This window comes from Oncorhynchus clarkii, chromosome 10 (genome assembly GCF_045791955.1).
Source record: "Oncorhynchus clarkii lewisi isolate Uvic-CL-2024 chromosome 10, UVic_Ocla_1.0, whole genome shotgun sequence".
Taxonomy (NCBI): domain Eukaryota; kingdom Metazoa; phylum Chordata; class Actinopteri; order Salmoniformes; family Salmonidae; genus Oncorhynchus; species Oncorhynchus clarkii.
This window is the reverse complement of record NC_092156.1, coordinates 65,953,384-65,974,162: the sequence shown is the minus strand read 5'-3', so window position 1 is coordinate 65,974,162 and position 20,779 is coordinate 65,953,384. Positions and strand designations below refer to the sequence as shown.

Genomic DNA, 20,779 nt, shown 5'->3' with positions numbered 1-20,779 from the left:
TATTATAATAATGGCCACTTCTTCTCCTCCAATTCTACCAGTGTGGAATCCAGCTCTAATCTAATGGTGATGTTTAGTAGAATCATCTGAAAGACTATGTCCCGGAGAGTGAGATCCAGCTCTAATCTAATGGTGATGTTTAGTAGAATCATCTGAAAGACTATGTCCCGGAGAGTGAGATCCAGCTCTAATCTAATGGTGATGTTTAGTAGAATCATCTGAAAGACTATGTCCCGGAGAGTGGGATCCAGCTCTAATCTAATGGTGATGTTTAGTAGAATCATCTGAAAGACTATGTCCCGCAGAGTGAGATCCAGCTCTAATCTAATGGTGATGTTTAGTAGAATCATCTGAAAGACTATGTCCCGGAGAGTGGGATCCAGCTCTAATCTAATGGTGATGTTTAGTAGAATCATCTGAAAGACTATGTCCCGGAGAGTGGGATCCAGCTCTAATCTAATGGTGATGTTTAGTAGAATCATCTGAAAGACTATGTCCCGGAGAGTGAGATCCAGCTCTAATCTAATGGTGATGTTTAGTAGAATCATCTGAAAGACTATGTCCCGGAGAGTGAGATCCAGCTCTAATCTAATGGTGATGTTTAGTAGAATCATCTGAAAGACTATGTCCCGGAGAGTGGGATCCAGCTCTAATCTAATGGTGATGTTTAGTAGAATCATCTGAAAGACTATGTCCCGGAGAGTGAGATCCAGCTCTAATCTAATGGTGATGTTTAGTAGAATCATCTGAAAGACTATGTCCCGGAGAGTGAGATCCAGCTCTAATCTAATGGTGATGTTTAGTAGAATCATCTGAAAGACTATGTCCCGGAGAGTGGGATCCAGCTCTAATCTAATGGTGATGTTTAGTAGAATCATCTGAAAGACTATGTCCCGGAGAGTGAGATCCAGCTCTAATCTAATGGTGATGTTTAGTAGAATCATCTGAAAGACTATGTCCCGCAGAGTGAGATCCAGCTCTAATCTAATGGTGATGTTTAGTAGAATCATCTGAAAGACTATGTCCCGGAGAGTGGGATCCAGCTCTAATCTAATGGTGATGTTTAGTAGAATCATCTGAAAGACTATGTCCCGGAGAGTGAGATCCAGCTCTAATCTAATGGTGATGTTTAGTAGAATCATCTGAAAGACTATGTCCCGGAGAGTGAGATCCAGCTCTAATCTAATGGTGATGTTTAGTAGAATCATCTGAAAGACTATGTCCCGCAGAGTGGGATCCAGCTCTAATCTAATGGTGATGTTTAGTAGAATCATCTGAAAGACTATGTCCCGGAGAGTGGGATCCAGCTCTAATCTAATGGTGATGTTTAGTAGAATCATCTGAAAGACTATGTCCCGGAGAGTGAGATCCAGCTCTAATCTAATGGTGATGTTTAGTAGAATCATCTGAAAGACTATGTCCCGCAGAGTGGGATCCAGCTCTAATCTAATGGTGATGTTTAGTAGAATCATCTGAAAGACTATGTCCCGGAGAGTGGGATCCAGCTCTAATCTAATGGTGATGTTTAGTAGAATCATCTGAAAGACTATGTCCCGGAGAGTGGGATCCAGCTCTAATCTAATGGTGATGTTTAGTAGAATCATCTGAAAGACTATGTCCCGGAGAGTGGGATCCAGCTCTAATCTAATGGTGATGTTTAGTAGAATCATCTGAAAGACTATGTCCCGGAGAGTGAGATCCAGCTCTAATCTAATGGTGATGTTTAGTAGAATCATCTGAAAGACTATGTCCCGCAGAGTGGGATCCAGCTCTAATCTAATGGTGATGTTTAGTAGAATCATCTGAAAGACTATGTCCCGGAGAGTGGGATCCAGCTCTAATCTAATGGTGATGTTTAGTAGAATCATCTGAAAGACTATGTCCCGGAGAGTGAGATCCAGCTCTAATCTAATGGTGATGTTTAGTAGAATCATCTGAAAGACTATGTCCCGCAGAGTGGGATCCAGCTCTAATCTAATGGTGATGTTTAGTAGAATCATCTGAAAGACTATGTCCCGGAGAGTGGGATCCAGCTCTAATCTAATGGTGATGTTTAGTAGAATCATCTGAAAGACTATGTCCCGGAGAGTGGGATCCAGCTCTAATCTAATGGTGATGTTTAGTAGAATCATCTGAAAGACTATGTCCCGGAGAGTGGGATCCAGCTCTAATCTAATGGTGATGTTTAGTAGAATCATCTGAAAGACTATGTCCCGGAGAGTGAGATCCAGCTCTAATCTAATGGTGATGTTTAGTAGAATCATCTGAAAGACTATGTCCCGGAGAGTGGGATCCAGCTCTAATCTAATGGTGATGTTTAGTAGAATCATCTGAAAGACTATGTCCCGGAGAGTGAGATCCAGCTCTAATCTAATGGTGATGTTTAGTAGAATCATCTGAAAGACTATGTCCCGGAGAGTGAGATCCAGCTCTAATCTAATGGTGATGTTTAGTAGAATCATCTGAAAGACTATGTCCCGGAGAGTGGGATCCAGCTCTAATCTAATGGTGATGTTTAGTAGAATCATCTGAAAGACTATGTCCCGCAGAGTGGGATCCAGCTCTAATCTAATGGTGATGTTTAGTAGAATCATCTGAAAGACTATGTCCCGCAGAGTGGGATCCAGCTCTAATCTAATGGTGATGTTTAGTAGAATCATCTGAAAGACTATGTCCCGGAGAGTGGGATCCAGCTCTAATCTAATGGTGATGTTTAGTAGAATCATCTGAAAGACTATGTCCCGCAGAGTGAGATCCAGCTCTAATCTAATGGTGATGTTTAGTAGAATCATCTGAAAGACTATGTCCCGCAGAGTGGGATCCAGCTCTAATCTAATGGTGATGTTTAGTAGAATCATCTGAAAGACTATGTCCCGCAGAGTGGGATCCAGCTCTAATCTAATGGTGATGTTTAGTAGAATCATCTGAAAGACTATGTCCCGGAGAGTGGGATCCAGCTCTAATCTAATGGTGATGTTTAGTAGAATCATCTGAAAGACTATGTCCCGCAGAGTGAGATCCAGCTCTAATCTAATGGTGATGTTTAGTAGAATCATCTGAAAGACTATGTCCCGCAGAGTGGGATCCAGCTCTAATCTAATGGTGATGTTTAGTAGAATCATCTGAAAGACTATGTCCCGGAGAGTGGGATCCAGCTCTAATCTAATGGTGATGTTTAGTAGAATCATCTGAAAGACTATGTCCCGGAGAGTGGGATGTTGACACACAGATTATGCAATAGTGAGTACAATGGGGTGTGAAACGATTTGATTCCCATTCTGCTTCTGTCTGCATATTAAATGGTGGATGAGCTACTGTTTCCACAAAGGAAACGAGTTGATTCTCCACAGAGATGCATGGTATGGGTACACCCCATTAGACACACCTTTTAGAAGATGTCTTGCGAGGGCCCATAATATTTCTAGAACTAGTGCCCAGAGTTTTTCCTCTAAACTCAAGGACCGACACGTGATTCCTCTTCTAGCTTACCTTCCTCTGCACATATCACTCTCTCTCCCTCTCCCCCTCTCCCCAGACCACCTGTCTCCAGGACTTCTTCGGCGAGGACGACGTGTTCATCGCGTGCGGCCCAGAGAAGTACCGCTACGCGCAGGATGACTTCCTGTTGGATCACAGTGGTAAGGATTCTGGTAGGCCTGACTAACTAAATCTAACATCACCTGTATGTTGTGAAACCAGAGTACCAGAGACTTTGGTCTCTCTCATAGAAATAGATGTAGATTCCTGTTCTAGTGTCTATATTTCTATGGCCTCTCTGTCCCAACCCTTTCCTCCCTCTTTCCTTCCTATTTCCTTCATAGGGTGCGTGGGACATGCCAGGTCTCCCTCGGCAAAGAGGTCTTCTGACCTCAATGGGACTTCCTGGTTAAATAAAGGTCATACAAATTGCACACTATTCCCTATATAGCCTCCATAGGGCTCTGGTGAAAAGAAGTGTACTCTATTGGGAATAGGTTGCCGTTTTGGACTCACCCCTCCTTTCTGTTTAAAATATATATATATTTAACCTTTATTTAACCAGGTAGGCTAGTTGAGAACAAGTTCTCATTTGCAACTGCGACCTGGCCAAGATAAAGCGTAGCAATTCGACACATACAGCAACACAGAGTTACACATGGAGTAAACAAAACATACAGTCAATAATACAGTAGAACAAAAGAAAACAAAAAGTCTATATACAGTGAGTGCAAATTAGGTAAGTTAAGGAAATAAATAGGCCATGGTGGCGAAGTAATTACAATATAGCAATTAAACACTGGAATGGTAGATCGGCAGAAGATGAATGTGCAAGTAGAGATACTGGGGTGCAAAGGAGCAAGATAAATAAATAAATAAATAAATACAGTATGGTGGGTAGTGTATGGGGCTTTGGTGACAAAACGGATGGCACTGTGATAGACTGCATCCAGTTTGTTGAGTAGAGTGTTGGAGGCTATTTTATAGATGACATCACCAAAGTCGGATCGGTAGGGTGGTCAGTTTTACGTGGGTATGTTTGGCAGCATGAGTGATGGATGCTTTGTTGCGATAAAGGAAGCCGATTCTAGATTTAACTTTTGATTGGAGATGCTTAATGGGAGTCTGGAAGGAGAGTTTACAGTCTAACCAGACACCCAGGTATTTGTAGTTGTCCACGTATTCTAAGTCAGAGCCGTCCAGAGTAGTGATGCTGGACAGGCGAGCAGGTGCGGGCAGTGATTGATTGAATAGCATGCATTTAGTTTTACTTGCGTTTAAGAGCAGTTGGAGGCCACGGAAGGAGAGTTGTATGGTATTGAAGCTCGTCTGGAGGTTAGTTAACACAGTGTCCAAAGAGGGGCCAGAAGTATACAGAATGGTGTCGTCTACGTAGAGGTGGATCAGATAATCACCAGCAGCAAGAGCAACATCATTGATGTATACAGAAAAGAGAGTCAGCCCGAGAATTGAACCCTGTGGCACACCCATAGAGACTGTCAGAGGTCCGGACAACAGGCCCTTCGATTTGACACACTGAACTCTATCAGAGAAGTAGTTGGTAAACCAGGCGAGGCAATCCTTTGAGAAACCAAGGCTGTCGAGTCTGCCGATGTGGATGTGGTGATTGACAGAGTCGAAAGCCTTGGCCAGATCAATGAATACGGCTGCACAGTAATGTTTCTTATCGATGGCGGTTATGATATCGTTTAGGACCTTGAGTGTGGCTGAGGTGCACCCATGACCAGCTCTGAAACCAGATTACATAGCGGAGAAGGTACGGTGGGATTCGAAATGGTTGGTAATCTGTTTGTTAACTTGGCTTTCGAAGACCTTAGAAAGACAGGGTAGGATAGATATAGGTCTGTAGCAGTTTGGGTCTAGAGTGTCACCCCCTTTGAAGAGGGGGATGACCGCGGCAGCTTTCCAATCTTTGGGAATCTCAGACGATACGAAAGAGAGATTGAACAGGCTAGTAATAGGGGTTGCAACAATTGCGGCAGATAATTTTAGGAAGAGAGGGTCCAGATTGTCTAGCCCGGCTGATTTGTAGGGGTCCAGATTTTGCAGCTCTTTCAGAACATCAGATATCTGGATTTGGGTGAAGGAGAAATGGTGGGGCTTTGGCGGATTGCTGTGGAGGGTGCCTGGCAGTTGACCGGGGTAGGGGTAGCCAGGTGGAAAGCATGGCCAGCCGTAGAGAAATGCTTATTGAAATTCTCAATTACAGTGGATTTATCGCTGGTAACAGTGTTTCCTAGCCTCAGAGCAGTGGGCAGCTGGGAGGAGGGGCTCTTATTCTCCATGGACTTTACAGTATCCCAGAACTTTTTTGAGTTAGTACTACAGGATGCAAAAAAAGCTAGCCTTAGCTTAGCAGACTATGTCTCTAATAGTATAGTGTAAATTCCCTAAAGAGATGTCAATGCCAAACCACTTTCCCCTTTTCATACTAGAAGTCAGGATGAAGTGTGTCTGAATGGTGTAACATGATAATTATCTGTCAACCACACAATAGTGAACGTTAATTTTCTCAGTTGAATGAGTCTCATAATTGTTCTAAAAATGGTTCCAGTGACTCGTGATGCTTAATCATGACTGTGACATAGTGTGATCATCACTCAATATCTGAAATCATTCCTCTCCTCCAAGAGAATGAAACTATTGATTACAGTATGTGTGAGACTATCGGTCTGAACACACACAGATTCCTGCCTTCTGTAGGGGAAAGTGGCTGCAGTCACATTTTGTAGGGTGTAGTTGTAGTAGTTCATTCCATTCCAGGGTTCTTCAGTGACTGTCATTATGTTAATATGTACCATCCCTGTGTTGAGAAGAAGCCGTTCTTGAAAATCACTTAAAAGATGTCCGCAGCGATACCCCCTACTGCAGCAGGATATGGCCTCTTTATCCCATTGTTATCTTAAGCAGGCCGATGTCAGTACAACTCCTCTGCAGTCCCCTATCCTCTGTGCTAGATAAGGTGGAGACAGGATGTACTGTATATAAAATCCAAACAGGCTAATTTCAGACACTTCTCCAAACTATTCCCAAGGTTCTAGCTACATCCTGTTTTCTTAGTGTTGCTCCTGTAACATAACATTTAAAGCTGCAATATGTCACTTTTTGGACAACCTGACAAAATTCACATAGAAATGTGAGGTATAGATCTGTCACTCGCATTGAAAGCAAGTCTAAGAAGCGGTAGATCTGTTCTATGTGCACTATTTCTATATGGCCCATTTTTAAGTTGAGTTTTTGTGTCTTTACTTTCGGTTTTGTACACCAGCTGAAAATATATGTCACAGCAGTTTAGATGGTACAATGATTCTCTGCACTATACTTGCTTGTTTTTTCACATAAACAGAAATTAGGCAAACTATTAGATTGTTAGCAACAAGGAAATGGCTGTGATTTCTGCATAGTGCATCTTTAAAACACACACACACACACACCGGTGTAAACACTGTTTGTTCTAACGATGAATGTTTAGTTTCTTCAGCTGAATCTGTTGTTTTAACGCTTCCTTGTCCTACTTCTCCTGCCAGGCTCCATTTGAAGAATTAGGTCTTCTCAAAAACAAGTGTTTGCTCTAGGTACCTCTTTTCAGCTGCTAAGTCTTTGCACAGTGTCTTACAGGAGTCCCAAGGGGCTGTTGCACTGTCAGACTCAATTGTGGAGAACAGTGTCAAATCCAAACATGGTTTAGGGAACGATATAAAAAGTCAACACTGCAAGTTTACAAACTTGCATGGTACAGTAGCTAGCATCGTAGTAAACTGAATCGCACCTGGGGTCTGCTCCAATAACAGGCTTGGGTCACGTCCACTTTATAGGGAATCATTTGTCTCCAATTGGCCACAGCTGGTTGGTACCTCCTCTGTGTTCATGGTGTCATAATAGCGTTTAACACTGTATCACCCCCCAATTAACAGCATCTGACATGAACCCAGACAGTTTAACCACTAGTGTCATTACAGTAACCAGTCATATGCTGCTCCTGAACGCAGCTCGCTCTGTCGTCAACGCTGCTAAAACAATTCTGTATCACAGGTGGTTGGTGGCACCTTAATTGGGGAGGACGGGGCTCGTGGTAACGGCTGAAGCGGGATCAGTGGAATGGTATCAAATACATCAGACACTTGGTTTCCATGTGTTTGATACCATTCCATTCACTCGGTTCCAGCCATTATTATGAGCCGTCCTCCCTTCAGCAGCCTCCACTGTTTTATGTGTCAGTGCAACAGCACTAAAACAGTTGAACCACCAACTTCGTTACCCCGACACCTACTGCTCCAGCAGCGCAGCTCTGTCAGCTGGTGTACGCACATCTGTGAAACGCTACTAACACAACGGCGTTGGTAGCAGCGCAGCAGGCAGCAAACACGATAGCGTATTTACCACAGCTTGTGCATTTTTCATGGAGTTTTGGAGCGCACAGAGCCACAGACGACTGCACATGTGGTGTTCGTTTGGAAAAAGCAAATGCTTAACTGAGTTTTTTTTGTGGAAAGCTCTCTGCGTGAATTAAACATTCTTAACTTCTTGAACACTCCGTACTTAATGCTTTCTCAAAGAGAGCCAATTATATTATAGAGCTAGTTCCTAGCTGGAGCTATTTTAAAATAGTTTGACTGGAACACTGGGAACTGTATTGAATTGTGCTAGATAGGAAATGAGGTCGGTGTGTGTGCCTGTGTGTGGTTTTAACCCTGTGTGTGTTGTCTTCACAGAATGCCGGGTGCTCAAGTCCTCATACTCTGCTCGCTCGCCCACTCCAACGAGGGCTGCTGGGAGCAAGAGCCCTGGACTCTCACGCCGTATCAAGTCCCCTGGCATAGGTATACACCTGCATGCACGTACACACAAACAAACACACACACACAGTTATTGGATGATGGACTGAGTAACTGATTTTCATCAGACACTAACTAGTGTAATCACCTCAAAAAGAGTTTCAGGATTTTGGCAGGCTACAGGCCATATGGCCAATTACCGAACACTTATCTTAAGCTCAGGTAAAAATTGATTTTGAGGCTTTAAGTTGGACATTGAAACCTCGACCTGTAAAACTGTCTTTCTCTCTGCAGTAAGAAGACCAATCCATTACTCCACCAGTAGCCAGTCTCCTGTTAAATCCCCAGGTAAGCCTGTTGACATCTTGCACTGCCCACTCTATTGGCCCATTACCCAACCACAACAAACCACTCATTTTCATCTAGCTAGCTATCATTACTAGGACCTTGAGTTTTCCCCTGAGCATGAAGCCTAACCAAGAATAACTCCTAGCCTTAATCATCTCTACAATATGTTAAAAATAATCACAAGTCTTTCTCAGAGAGGGCACCAATTAAACCCTTTTGATGTTCCTGACTGCTTGGAGTCTTGGTCAGTGCACCCGTGGCTGACCTTGTGGCTGACGGGGCCCTGTGAGAGGTCCAGTTAGTCTCTTTCAGTACAGTATATTGTAATGTCAGTCAGACTCCTGCTGTGTAGGGAAGTGCCATCAATTACTCTGAAGGAGCTCTGCTCCACTGTGGACCTCCCTGGCCTGCCACCCTGACCCAAGACTATTTAAAGATCTCTGGATATCGCTCTCTTTCTCCCTCTCTCTTTCTCTGGCTCTTGCTCTCTCTCTTTTTCACTCTCTATTTTTCTCTCTCCTCTCTTCCTGGCCCAGAAACTCTCTCTGGCTTCTACAGTATGCATCTAATCTGAGCACAGACTGGTGCAGGACCGGCTGATACAAACCCATGTACTAAATTAGCCTCAGTGCTTTAGTCTTCAGCTGCTTTCACTGATCCCTTCTAATTGAATTGAATAATCACATCAGTTGTCTGGCATCATATTCCCTAGTAGGTGCTGTACTGTATTGGTGGTTCTGATTGCTATTCGCAGGTCCAGATTGGTTGTCTCAGGGAACGGTACAGCGTGTGGCAGTGTACCTGCCAAGAACCTAGAGTGTGTGGCAGATGAGGCCTTTCACAGAAAAACACTACCATTACCAATACAGCCGACTTCTCCAAAGAAAGGCCCTGCTGTTTGAGGAGAGGACTGTTTGTGACACAGGGAGGTTCCTGGAGGTAGGCTGCTTGAGGTACCCTTGAACCCTCAGGGTCGTAGCTTTCGTGTGGCCTTAGCTGCAGACAGATAATCCAGGCAGCCTGCGGAGGCACCTGGGGTGACCCTGCGTGTCTGTCTGCTGGAGCCAAACACAACCTGCTTCCCCCCACAGGGGACCGGACAGGAAGTTGGACAGTCACACACAGTTCTAGACATGAAATGCCACACCACACCTGATGAAAATCTAGCACTCGGCGATCTGGAGATATGTTTGTACAGAGCTTTGTCAACTCAGTGAAAGTAAACCCATTCAAAGTGAACTTTGTTGTGTCACAAATGGATTTCCTGCCCTATCGTATATCACTTCCTGTGATAGAGACATTTCTTTTAGTGTCCAAAAAAAATACGAAAAATAGAATACACAATGTAATAACAGTAATACACTTTTAAATAGCCACATCTCTCCAGAGGAAAAAGGACTTCCTCTCTCGTTTGCCCTTCCCCACATCAGCACATCCGGTTGGGCCAGCCCTAGCCCTATCATTGTCTTACTATGGCTTCCTCCCGCTCTCCTTCCCTCTTTTCTCTCTCTCTCTCTCCTCTCCAGTCAATGGTGTCCCCAGCAGTACGATCTCCACCCCCAAGTCCACCAAATCCAACAGCTCCTCCCCCACCAGCCCCCGCAGTATACACAGCTTCAAGGTAAGTCTCTCTCACACACACACACCGTGTCTCACACACACACCACCTATAATCTCCAGATAATTATATTGCACTGTATGTACCTGTATAAGAAGAGTGATATGCTATAAATAACCATATAGTAGCAAATGATTTAACCTCAAGTGCACTAGATCAGGAATAGTGGTTGGCCAGAACACTTGAATCTGTTGACAGTGGGGACAACAGCACTTAAACGTTCTCGAGATGATTATTACAGTTTGGCAACACCTACACCGTGTTTACTTGGCAGGTCCATAACGTTTGATAGAACTTAGTTACTCTGAAAGACATCACAAAGTAACAAATTGAAAAGAAAGATTGATGATGTAATCCACCCAGTTCAAAGGTGTTTCACCTTGAGATTGTACTAAATAATGCATACATTTTTCTAGTCCAGGTAACAGAAATAAGCCTTATGGTTTGTGTACTTCTAGAAGTGTTGAAAGAGCTTCTCTTCCATAATTGAAAAGATTACTGAGATGACTTGGCGGATTCTGTCGCATGTGAAAGCCAAGAATGCTTGAAAAAGGAGTCTTATAATAACCCATATAACCAATTCAAACAGCCATCACAGCTCTCTCTTTTGGAAAAAGCCTCTCGTCAAATTATTCATTATTTTCAACAATGGTCATCATTTCGATCCATTAAAGTTTGTGTTTCCTCTGCCTGATAAGTGACAGTAGGGAAGGCCTATCCATTAAGATAGTTCTTAACACCCTGTACTGTTCTGAAGGGCAGAACACTTATTTTACGCCAAATGCATAATTAACACAGTGATATACATACCTGCTCACTTTCTTTTGAGTTTGGGTAGGCACACAACGTCCACAGAATGGAGAACTGTAAGAGCAATACAGAAGAGACGTGTTTTTGTAGAATCGTCTTCTATCTTTCCATTGAGCTACCTATCTAATATCGGATTATAAAGTCGAATATGAAACATTTTCTCACCAAACTATACTGAACAAAAATATACATCCAACATGCGACAATTTCAAAGATTTTACTGAGTTACAGTTTATATAAGGAAATCAGTCAATTGAAATACATTCAAAAGGCCTGCACAAGTACAGTGAAATGCTTAACTTGCTAGCCCTTCCCAGCAGTGCAGTATTCAATATCAAAATAGTATAACAAAAAAACCCACAAGAAATAAGGGAGGGAAAAACACAAACAGAAGAATGTAAGCCATATACAGGGTAAGAGTGCCAGTACCAAACTATACAATTTAATTGCGGGGTTGTTTTGTATCAGTTTCCTGTCAGAACTCTGAAGCACTATACAACACTACGGGGATCCATGAGCAAGTTATCCTGACACACTCTGTCATGGCATTATATTGGATTTCAAATGCATGCTACTTAAAGCAAAACCATTAGTCAATGTCCCTAGATCCCAGGGCTTCGTTCTGGATCGATGTTATGAAGCGGACCTGTCCTGTTGTATTACTCTGGAGATGTAACTGGCTAATTCGATCGCACTGCTAGTATTGATGTCAAAACAAAGCATTGGATTGGAAGTTGTGTTATGCCCAGCCAACCTTGACCTCTAATTTTTGATATTTATAGTTGCCATGGTGATGCGTGTGTCCAGGTTTTGACTTGAGTGGTGGCTGAAAGGGGAAGGATGCTGACCTCTTATTTTTCTCTCCTTCCCTCTCTTCATCTCTTACTTTCTTTCTCTCCCCCTTTCCAGATTCCGCCACATCACACATCTGCCACCAATGTGAATGGGTCTCCACACAGTCTGGAGTTGGCCTATAACATGAGTCCTGAGGGTAGGTGTCCCCTTCTCTGACATTTTCTCTCCTCCTCCTCCTTGCCTCGCCACTCCACTCCTGTCCTCATCCCTCCCTTCTCCTCTCAACCTCTCCCTTCTCCTCCCCGCTCCTCCCTTTTCCTCTTCTGTTCTCCTCTCCTCCTTTCTCCTCCCCTCCCTACTCTTCTTCCACTCCCCTCTCAACGCCTCCCTTCTCTTCTTCTCTTCTCCTCTTCTCCTCTCCTCCTCTCTCTCCTCCTCTCCTCTCTTTACCCTGTGTTATCCTGTCTCTGTGCCAACTCTCACAGCTCCTGCCTGCACTCACTCACCCCTAAACACGTGGCCCAATGCATCCCCAATCCCCCCTAGGGCCTCAATGCAGGTTTTGGTATATTAGAATTGCTTACTCAGCGACACGTGCCGCAGCACTCACAACAGAGGGACAGAGAAGTGTGATGCGGAGAACAAGTGAAAAGATCTGTGTGCTTCTGCGTGAGACAGCCAGGCGGTATCAACACGTCCTTGGGCTGTGTGTCTGCATAATATTGTTGGTTCCTCTTTAGGAGAGGCCAGACATTAGTTCTAGGGTAGGAGCTAGGCTGCCTGGGTTAATGGGCAATTCATGACTTTATACTTTGATTAGATTAAAACACGATTAAAACGAGATCATATTCATTTCACTGCAATGCAAGTTTTGCCAGAGTAAGTACTTGTAGGTATTGTACGTCATTCTACACTGAGTGTCTAAAACATTATGAACACCTGCTCTTTCCATGACACAGACTGACCAGGTGAATCCAGGTGAATGTATGATCCCTTATTGATGTCACTTGTTAAATCCACTTCAATCAGTGTAGATGAAGGGGAGGAGCCAGGTTAAATAAGGATTTTTAAGCCTTGAGACAATTGAGACATGGATTGTGTATGTGCGCCATTCAGAGGGTGTAGGATCAAGACAAAATATTTAAGTGCCTTTGAACAGGGTATGGTAGTAGGTGCCAGGTGCACCAGTTTGTTTCAAGAACTGCAACGCTGCTGAGTTTTTCACACTCAACAGTTTCCTGTCTGTATCAGAATGGTCCAACACCCAAAAGACATCCAACCAACTTGACACAACTGTGGGAAGCATTGGAGTCAACATCGGCCAGCATTCCCGTTGAACTCTTTCGACACCTTGTAAAGTCCTTGCCCCGACTAATTGAGGCTGTTCTGAGGGCAAAAGGTGGGGGTGCAAATATTATGAAGGTATTCTTAATATTAGGACGGTGTTCCTAATGTTTTGTTCAGTCTGTAAATATGTGGGCCACAGGAAGTAACATTCTGATGTGCCCCGTTGTAACACGTCTCTCCTCATCAGTTAACGGCAACAGCTGTAGCTCTATCACAACCGTCCTGGATAAGTACAAGGTCGGCAAGGTCATAGGAGACGGAAACTTTGCCGTGGTGAAAGACTGTGTAGAACGGTATGTAAATTAAGAATAATACATTTCTTTACATCTCATTGATGGATTTTCATATTTGTAATGAATGTTCACTAGGCTGTTGGACTTAAAAAGCCCTATTAATAAATGACCACGTTGATCAGTAGCTTTCAATGTGACTTAATAAGCACCACGTCACATGTCATAACTGCTTCTAAGGCTTAATGACAGCAGGCATTTATAGAATTTAAGGAAGCATTTACTGTTTGTGTATGTGCGTGTGTCTGGGGTTCAGCCCATGAAATCCACTTCATTACCATTTCCCTTCTGACTCAGCAGTTTGTCTGTAATATACAGAGAGAAGACTCCTTTCTCTAATCAGAAGGGCTAGATGCTCCAATACACCGTCACGCACTGTCTGATGCTTCAGCCTATGACTGTGTATGGGGATGCAACACTGTTCAGTCTACTGTTGGATAGAACTTAGAATCTTAGTTTGTGATGAAAACAACAAAAAAGTGCCTTTCAAACGTTATAGTTTGGCAGATGGTTGCACATGATTTGGGTTGGTTTGAAGGATTTACAGTAAACACAATATACCATGATTTGAAGGACTAGTGTTGCTGTATGTCTTTATAGGTCAACTGGGAAGGAGTATGCACTGAAGATCATTGACAAGGCCAAGTGCAGTGGAAAGGTAAGAGAGCAAGAGGGAGAGAGATAATATGTTGTTGCCACTGTATTTCTTTGACTGTGTCACCCAATAGCAGCTGAGCTCAGCAACCCAGGTTGTAACGTGGTGAATTAATGTAAGTGTTGCTGACAGTCCCAGTACCATGTATCAACAGAGGCTGTTCTCTCAGACAGTGTTGTTGACAGTCCCAGGACCATGTATCAACAGAGGCTGTTCTCTCAGACAGTGTTGTTGACAGTCCCAGTACCATGTATCAACAGAGGCTGTTCTCTCAGACAGTGTTGCTGACAGTCCCAGTATCATGTATCAACAGAGACTGTTCTCTCATACAGTGTTGCTGACAGTCCCAGTACCATGTATCAACAGAGACTGTTCTCTCAGACAGTGTTGCTGACAGTCCCAGTACCATGTATCAACAGAGGCTGTTCTCTCAGACAGTGTTGTTGACAGTCCCAGGACCATGTATCAACAGAGGCTGTTCTCTCAGACAGTGTTGTTGACAGTCCCAGGACCATGTATCAACAGAGGCTGTTCTCTCAGACAGTGTTGCTGACAGTCCCAGGACCATGTATCAACAGAGGCTGTTCTCTCAGACAGTGTTGCTGACAGTCCCAGTACCATGTATCAACAGAGGCTGTTCTCTCAGACAGTGTTGCTGACAGTCCCAGTACCATGTATCAACAGAGGCTGTTCTCTCAGACAGTGTTGCCGACAGTCCCAGGACCATGTATCAACAGAGGCTGTTCTCTCAGACAGTGTTGCTGACAGTCCCAGGACCATGTATCAACAGAGGCTGTTCTCTCAGACAGTGTTGCTGACAGTCCCAGTACCATGTATCAACAGAGGCTGTTCTCTCAGACAGTGTTGCTGACAGTCCCAGTACCATGTATCAACAGAGGCTGTTCTCTCAGACAGTGTTGTTGACAGTCCCAGGACCATGTATCAACAGAGGCTGTTCTCTCAGACAGTGTTGCTGACAGTCCCAGTACCATGTATCAACAGAGGCTGTTCTCTCAGACAGTGTTGCCGACAGTCCCAGGACCATGTATCAACAGAGACTGTTCTCTCAGACGGTGTTGCTGACAGTCCCAAGACCATGTATCAACAGAGACTGTTCTCTCAGACGGTGTTGCTGACAGTCCCAGTACCATGTATCAACAGAGGCTGTTCTCTCAGACAGTGTTGTTGACAGTCCCAGGACCATGTATCAACAGAGAGACTGTTCTCTCAGACAGTGTTGCTGACAGTCCCAGTACCATGTATCAACAGAGACTGTTCTCTCATACAGTGTTGCTGACAGTCCCAGTACCATGTATCAACAGAGACTGTTCTCTCAGACAGTGTTGCTGACAGTCCCAGTACCATGTATCAACAGAGACTGTTCTCTCAGACAGTGTTGCTGACAGTCCCAGTACCATGTAAAAATCAAATCAAATCAAATTTATTTGTCACATGCACATGGTTAGCAGGTGTTAATGCGAGTGTAGTGAAATGCTTGTGCTTCTAGTTCCGACAATGCAGTAATAACCAACAAGTAATCTAGCTAACAATTCCAAAACGACTACCTTATAGACACAAGTGTAAGGGGATAAAGAATATGTACATAAAGATATATGAATGAGTGATGGTACAGAGCGGCATAGGCAAGATACAGTAGATGGTATCGATACATTATATACATATGAGATGAGTATGTAAACAAAGTGGCATAGTTAAAGTGGCTAGTGATACATGTATTACATAAAGATGCAGTAGATGATATAGAGTACAGTATATATACGTATACATATGAGATGAATGATGTAGGGTATGTAAACATTATATTAGGTAGCATTGTTTAAAGTGGCTAGTGATATATTTTACATAATTTCCCATCAATTCCCATTTATTAAAGTGGCTGGAGTTGAGTCAGTGTGTTGGCAGCAGCCACTCAATGTTAGTGGTGGTTGTTTAACAGTCTGATGGCCTTGAGATAGAAGCTGTTTTTCAGTCTCTCGGTCCCAGCTTTGATGCACCTGTACTGACCTCGCCTTCTGGATGATTGCGGGGTGAACAGGCAGTGGCTCGGGTGGTTGTTGTCCTTGATGATCTTTATGGCCTTCCTGTAACATCGGGTGGTGTAGGTGTCCTGGAGGGCAGGTAGTTTGCCCCCGGTGATGCGTTGTGCAGACCTCACTACCCTCTGGAGAGCCTTACGGTTGTGGGCGGAGCAGTTGCCGTACCAGGCGGTGATACAGCCCGCCAGGATGCTCTCGATTGTGCATCTGTAGAAGTTTGTGAGTGCTTTTGGTGACAAGCCGAATTTCTTCAGCCTCCTTCACGATGCTGTCTGTGTGGGTGGACCAATTCAGTTTGTCTGTGATGTGTACGCCGAGGAACTTAAAACTTACTACCCTCTCCACTACTGTTCCATTGATGTGGATAGGGTGGTGTTCCCTCTGCTGTTTCCTGAAGTCCACAATCATCTCCTTAGTTTTGTTGACGTTGAGTGTGAGGTTATTTTCCTGACACCACACTCCGAGGGCCCTCACCTACTCCCTGTAGGCCATCTCGTCGTTGTTGGTAATCAAGCCTACCACTGTTGTGTCGTCCGCAAACTTGATGATTGAGTTGGAGGCGTGCGTGGCCACGCAGTCGTGGGTGAACAGGGAGTACAGGAGAGGGCTCAGAACGCACCCTTGTGGGGCCCCAGTGTTGAGGATCAGCGGGGTGGAGATGTTGTTGCCTACCCTCACCACCTGGGGGCGGCCCGTCAGGAAGTCCAGTACCCAGTTGCACAGGGCGGGGTCGAGACCCAGGGTCTCGAGCTTGATGACGAGCTTGGAGGGTACTATGGTGTTAAATGCCGAGCTGTAGTCGATGAACAGCATTCTCACATAGGTATTCCTCTTGTCCAGATGGGTTAGGGCAGTGTGCAGTGTGGTTGAGATTGCATCGTCTGTGGACCTATTTGGGCGGTAAGCAAATTGGAGTGGGTCTAGGGTGTCAGGTAGGGTGGAGGTGATATGGTCCTTGACTAGTCTCTCAAAGCACTTCATGATGACGGAAGTGAGTGCTACAGGGCGGTAGTCGTTTAGCTCAGTTACCTTAGCTTTCTTGGGAACAGGAACAATGGTGGCCCTCTTGAAGCATGAGGGAACAGCAGACTGAGATAGGGATTGATTGAATATGTCCGTAAACACACCAGCCAGCTGGTCTGCGCATGCTCTGAGGGTGCGGCTGGGGATGCCGTCTGGGCCTGCAACCTTGCGAGGGTTAACACGTTTAAATGTCTTACTCACCTCGGCTGCAGTGAAGGAGAGTCCGCATGTTTTGGTTGCGGGCCGAGTCAGTGGCACTGTATTGTCCTCAAAGCGGGCAAAAAAGTTATTTAGTCTGCCTGGGAGCAAGACATCCTGGTCCGTGACTGGGCTGGTTTTCTTTTTGTAATCCGTGATTGACTGTAGACCCTGCCACATACCTCTTGTGTCTGAGCCGTTGAATTGAGATTCTACTTTGTCTCTATACTGACGCTTAGCTTGTTTGATTGCCTTGCGGAGGGAATAGCTACACTGTTTGTATTCGGTCATGTTTCCGGTCACCTTGCCCTGATTAAAAGCAGTGGTTCGCGCTTTCAGTTTCACGCGAATGCTGCCATCAATCCACGGTTTCTGGTTTGGGAATGTTTTAATCGTTGCTTTGGGAACGACATCTTCAACGCACGTTCTAATGAACTCGCACACCGAATCAGCGTATTCGTCAATGTTGTTGTTTGACGCAATACAAAACATATCCCAGTCTCAGACAAGAGGACACTCTAAATAAATGACTATTGATTGCTCTGGTCTCTTAACTATCTAATTAAGGTTTAGCCTCTCAGCTCAAAGTGATGTATATCATGTATCTGTCAGAGCAGCTGACATTAGAGAAAACATGAATAAAGCATGATAAATCTCTAATCTGATTCCATATTAACAGGATCAAAGACCAACCCAATGAACTACTACATGTCTGTCTGCCTGGGGGTTAATAATGCAGAGTTGAATACCTAACGTGTGTGTGTGTGTGTGTGTGTGTGTGTGTGTGTGTGTGTGTGTGTGTGTGTGTGTGTGTGTGTGTGTGCGTGTGTGTGTGCGCGTGTGCGTGTGCGTGTGCGTGTGCGTGTGCGTGTGCGTGTGCGTGTGCGTGTGCGTAGGAGCACCTGATAGAGAATGAGGTGGCAGTGCTGAGGAGAGTCAAACACCCCAACATTATCCAGCTGATAGACGAAGTGGACACACCCACTGAACTCTACCTGGTCATGGAGCTGGTCAAGGTACGGTCAACCACTACTGACCTCTACAGTATCTAGTTAACGACTACTGACCTCTACAGTATCTAGTCAACCACTACTGACCTCTACAGTATCTAGTCAACCACTACTGACCTCTACAGTATCTATTCAACCACTACTGACCTCTACAGTATCTAGTCAACCACTACTGACCTCTACAGTATCTATTCAACCACTACTGACCTCTACAGTATCTAGTCAACCACTACTGACCTCTACAGTATCTAGTCAACCACTACTGACCTCTACAGTATCTATTCAACCACTACTGACCTCTACAGTATCTAATCAACCACTACTGACCTCTACAGTATCTAGTCAACCACTACTGACCTCTACAGTATCTAGTCAACCACTACTGACCTCTACAGTATCTAGTCAACCACTACTGACCTCTACAGTATCTAGTTAACCACTACTGACCTCTACAGTATCTAGTCAACCACTACTGACCTCTACAGTATCTATTCAACCACTACTGACCTCTACAGTATCTATTCAAACACTACTGACCTCTACAGTATCTAGTCAACCACTACTGACCTCTACAGTATCTAATCAACCACTACTGACCTCTACAGTATCTATTCAACCACTACTGACCTCTACAGTATCTAGTCAACCACTACTGACCTCTACAGTATCTATTCAAACACTACTGACCTCTACAGTATCTAGTCAAACACTACTGACCTCTACAGTATCTATTCAACCACTACTGACCTCTACAGTATCTATTCAACCTCTACAGTATCTATTCAACCACTACTGACCTCTACAGTATCTATTCAAACACTACTGACCTCTACAGTATCTAGTCAAACACTACTGACCTCTACAGTATCTATTCAACCACTACTGACTTCTACAGTATCTATTCAACCACTACTGACCTCTACAGTATCTATTCAACCACTACTGACCTCTACAGTATCTATTCAACCACTACTGACCTCTACAGTATCTAGTCAACCACTACTGACCTCTACAGCATCTATTCAACCACTACTGACCTCTACAGTATCTATTCAAACACTACTGACCTCTACAGTATCTAGTCAAACACTACTGACCTCTACAGTATCTATTCAACCACTACTGACTTCTACAGTATCTATTCAACCACTACTGACCTCTACAGTATCTATTCAACCACTACTGACCTCTACAGTATCTATTCAACCACTACTGACCTCTACAGTATCTAGTCAACCACTACTTTATCTAGTCATCCACTACTGACCTCTACAGTATCTAGTCAACCACTGCAGACCTCTACAGTATCTATTCAACCACTACTGACCTCTACAGTATCTATTCAACCACTACTGACTTCTACAGTATCTATTCAACCACTACTGACCTCTACAGTATCTATTCAACCACTACTGACCTCTACAGTATCTATTCAACCACTACTGACCTCTACAGTATCTAGTCAACCACTACAGTATCTAGTCATCCACTACTGACCTCTACAGTATCTAGTCAACCACTGCAGACCTCTACAGTATCTAGTCAACCACTACTGACCTACCTCTACATTATCTAGTCAACCACTACTGACCTCTACAGTATCTAGTCAACCACTACTGACCACTGCAGTATCTAGTCAACCACTACTGACCACTGCAGTATCTAGTCATCCACTACTGACCTCTACAGTACCTAGTCAACCACTACTGACCTCTACAGTATCTAGTCAACCACTACTGACCACTGCAGTATCTAGTCATCCACTACTGACCTCTACAGTATCTAGTCAACCACTGCTGACCTCTACAGTATCTAGTCAACCACTACTGACCTCTACAGTACCTAGTCAACCACTACTGACCTCTACAGTATCTAGTCAACCACTATTGACCTCTACAGTATCTAGTCAACCACTGCTGACCTCTACAGTATCTAGTCAACCACTACTGACCTCTACAGTATCTAGTCAACCACTACTGACCTCTACAGTATCTAGTCAACCACTACTGACCTCTAGAGTATCTAGTCAACCACTATTGACCACTGCAGTATCTCGTCAACCGCTACTGACCACTACAGCAGTATTCTGCACTTCATCAGTGCATACAACATTAATATTTTAGGTACCTTATCATTTAGGTAAGTTCTTAATTCAACATGAATGTGTCTAATGCGTCCATTTCCTGCAGGGTGGCGACCTGTTTGATGCCATCACGTCCTCCACTAAGTACACAGAGAGAGATGCCAGTGTCATGGTGTTTAACCTGGCTGGAGCTCTGAAGTACCTCCACAGCATGAACATAGTACACAGAGACATCAAGCCTGAGAACCTGCTGGTGAGTAGTGAGGGACCAA

At 44.2% G+C, this 20,779-nt stretch overlaps 1 protein-coding gene across 3 annotated transcripts in view; it reads left to right on the top strand.

Moving 5' to 3' along the window:
• The window catches only part of LOC139419014 (doublecortin-like kinase 2a), a 68,943-nt gene that overhangs the window by 30,284 nt on the left and 17,880 nt on the right, over positions 1-20,779 (top strand). For 2 of the 3 annotated variants that reach the window (XM_071168834.1, XM_071168836.1), the window contains exons 3-11: positions 3,536-3,650; positions 8,211-8,318; positions 8,568-8,621; positions 10,148-10,242; positions 11,959-12,040; positions 13,379-13,484; positions 14,082-14,139; positions 18,311-18,430; positions 20,614-20,760. In XM_071168834.1, the coding sequence (XP_071024935.1) occupies positions 3,536-3,650; positions 8,211-8,318; positions 8,568-8,621; positions 10,148-10,242; positions 11,959-12,040; positions 13,379-13,484; positions 14,082-14,139; positions 18,311-18,430; positions 20,614-20,760 (885 nt within the window). The remainder of the gene's footprint in view (positions 1-3,535; positions 3,651-8,210; positions 8,319-8,567; positions 8,622-10,147; positions 10,243-11,958; positions 12,041-13,378; positions 13,485-14,081; positions 14,140-18,310; positions 18,431-20,613; positions 20,761-20,779) is intronic. The other variant, XM_071168835.1, reaches the window with a different exon arrangement.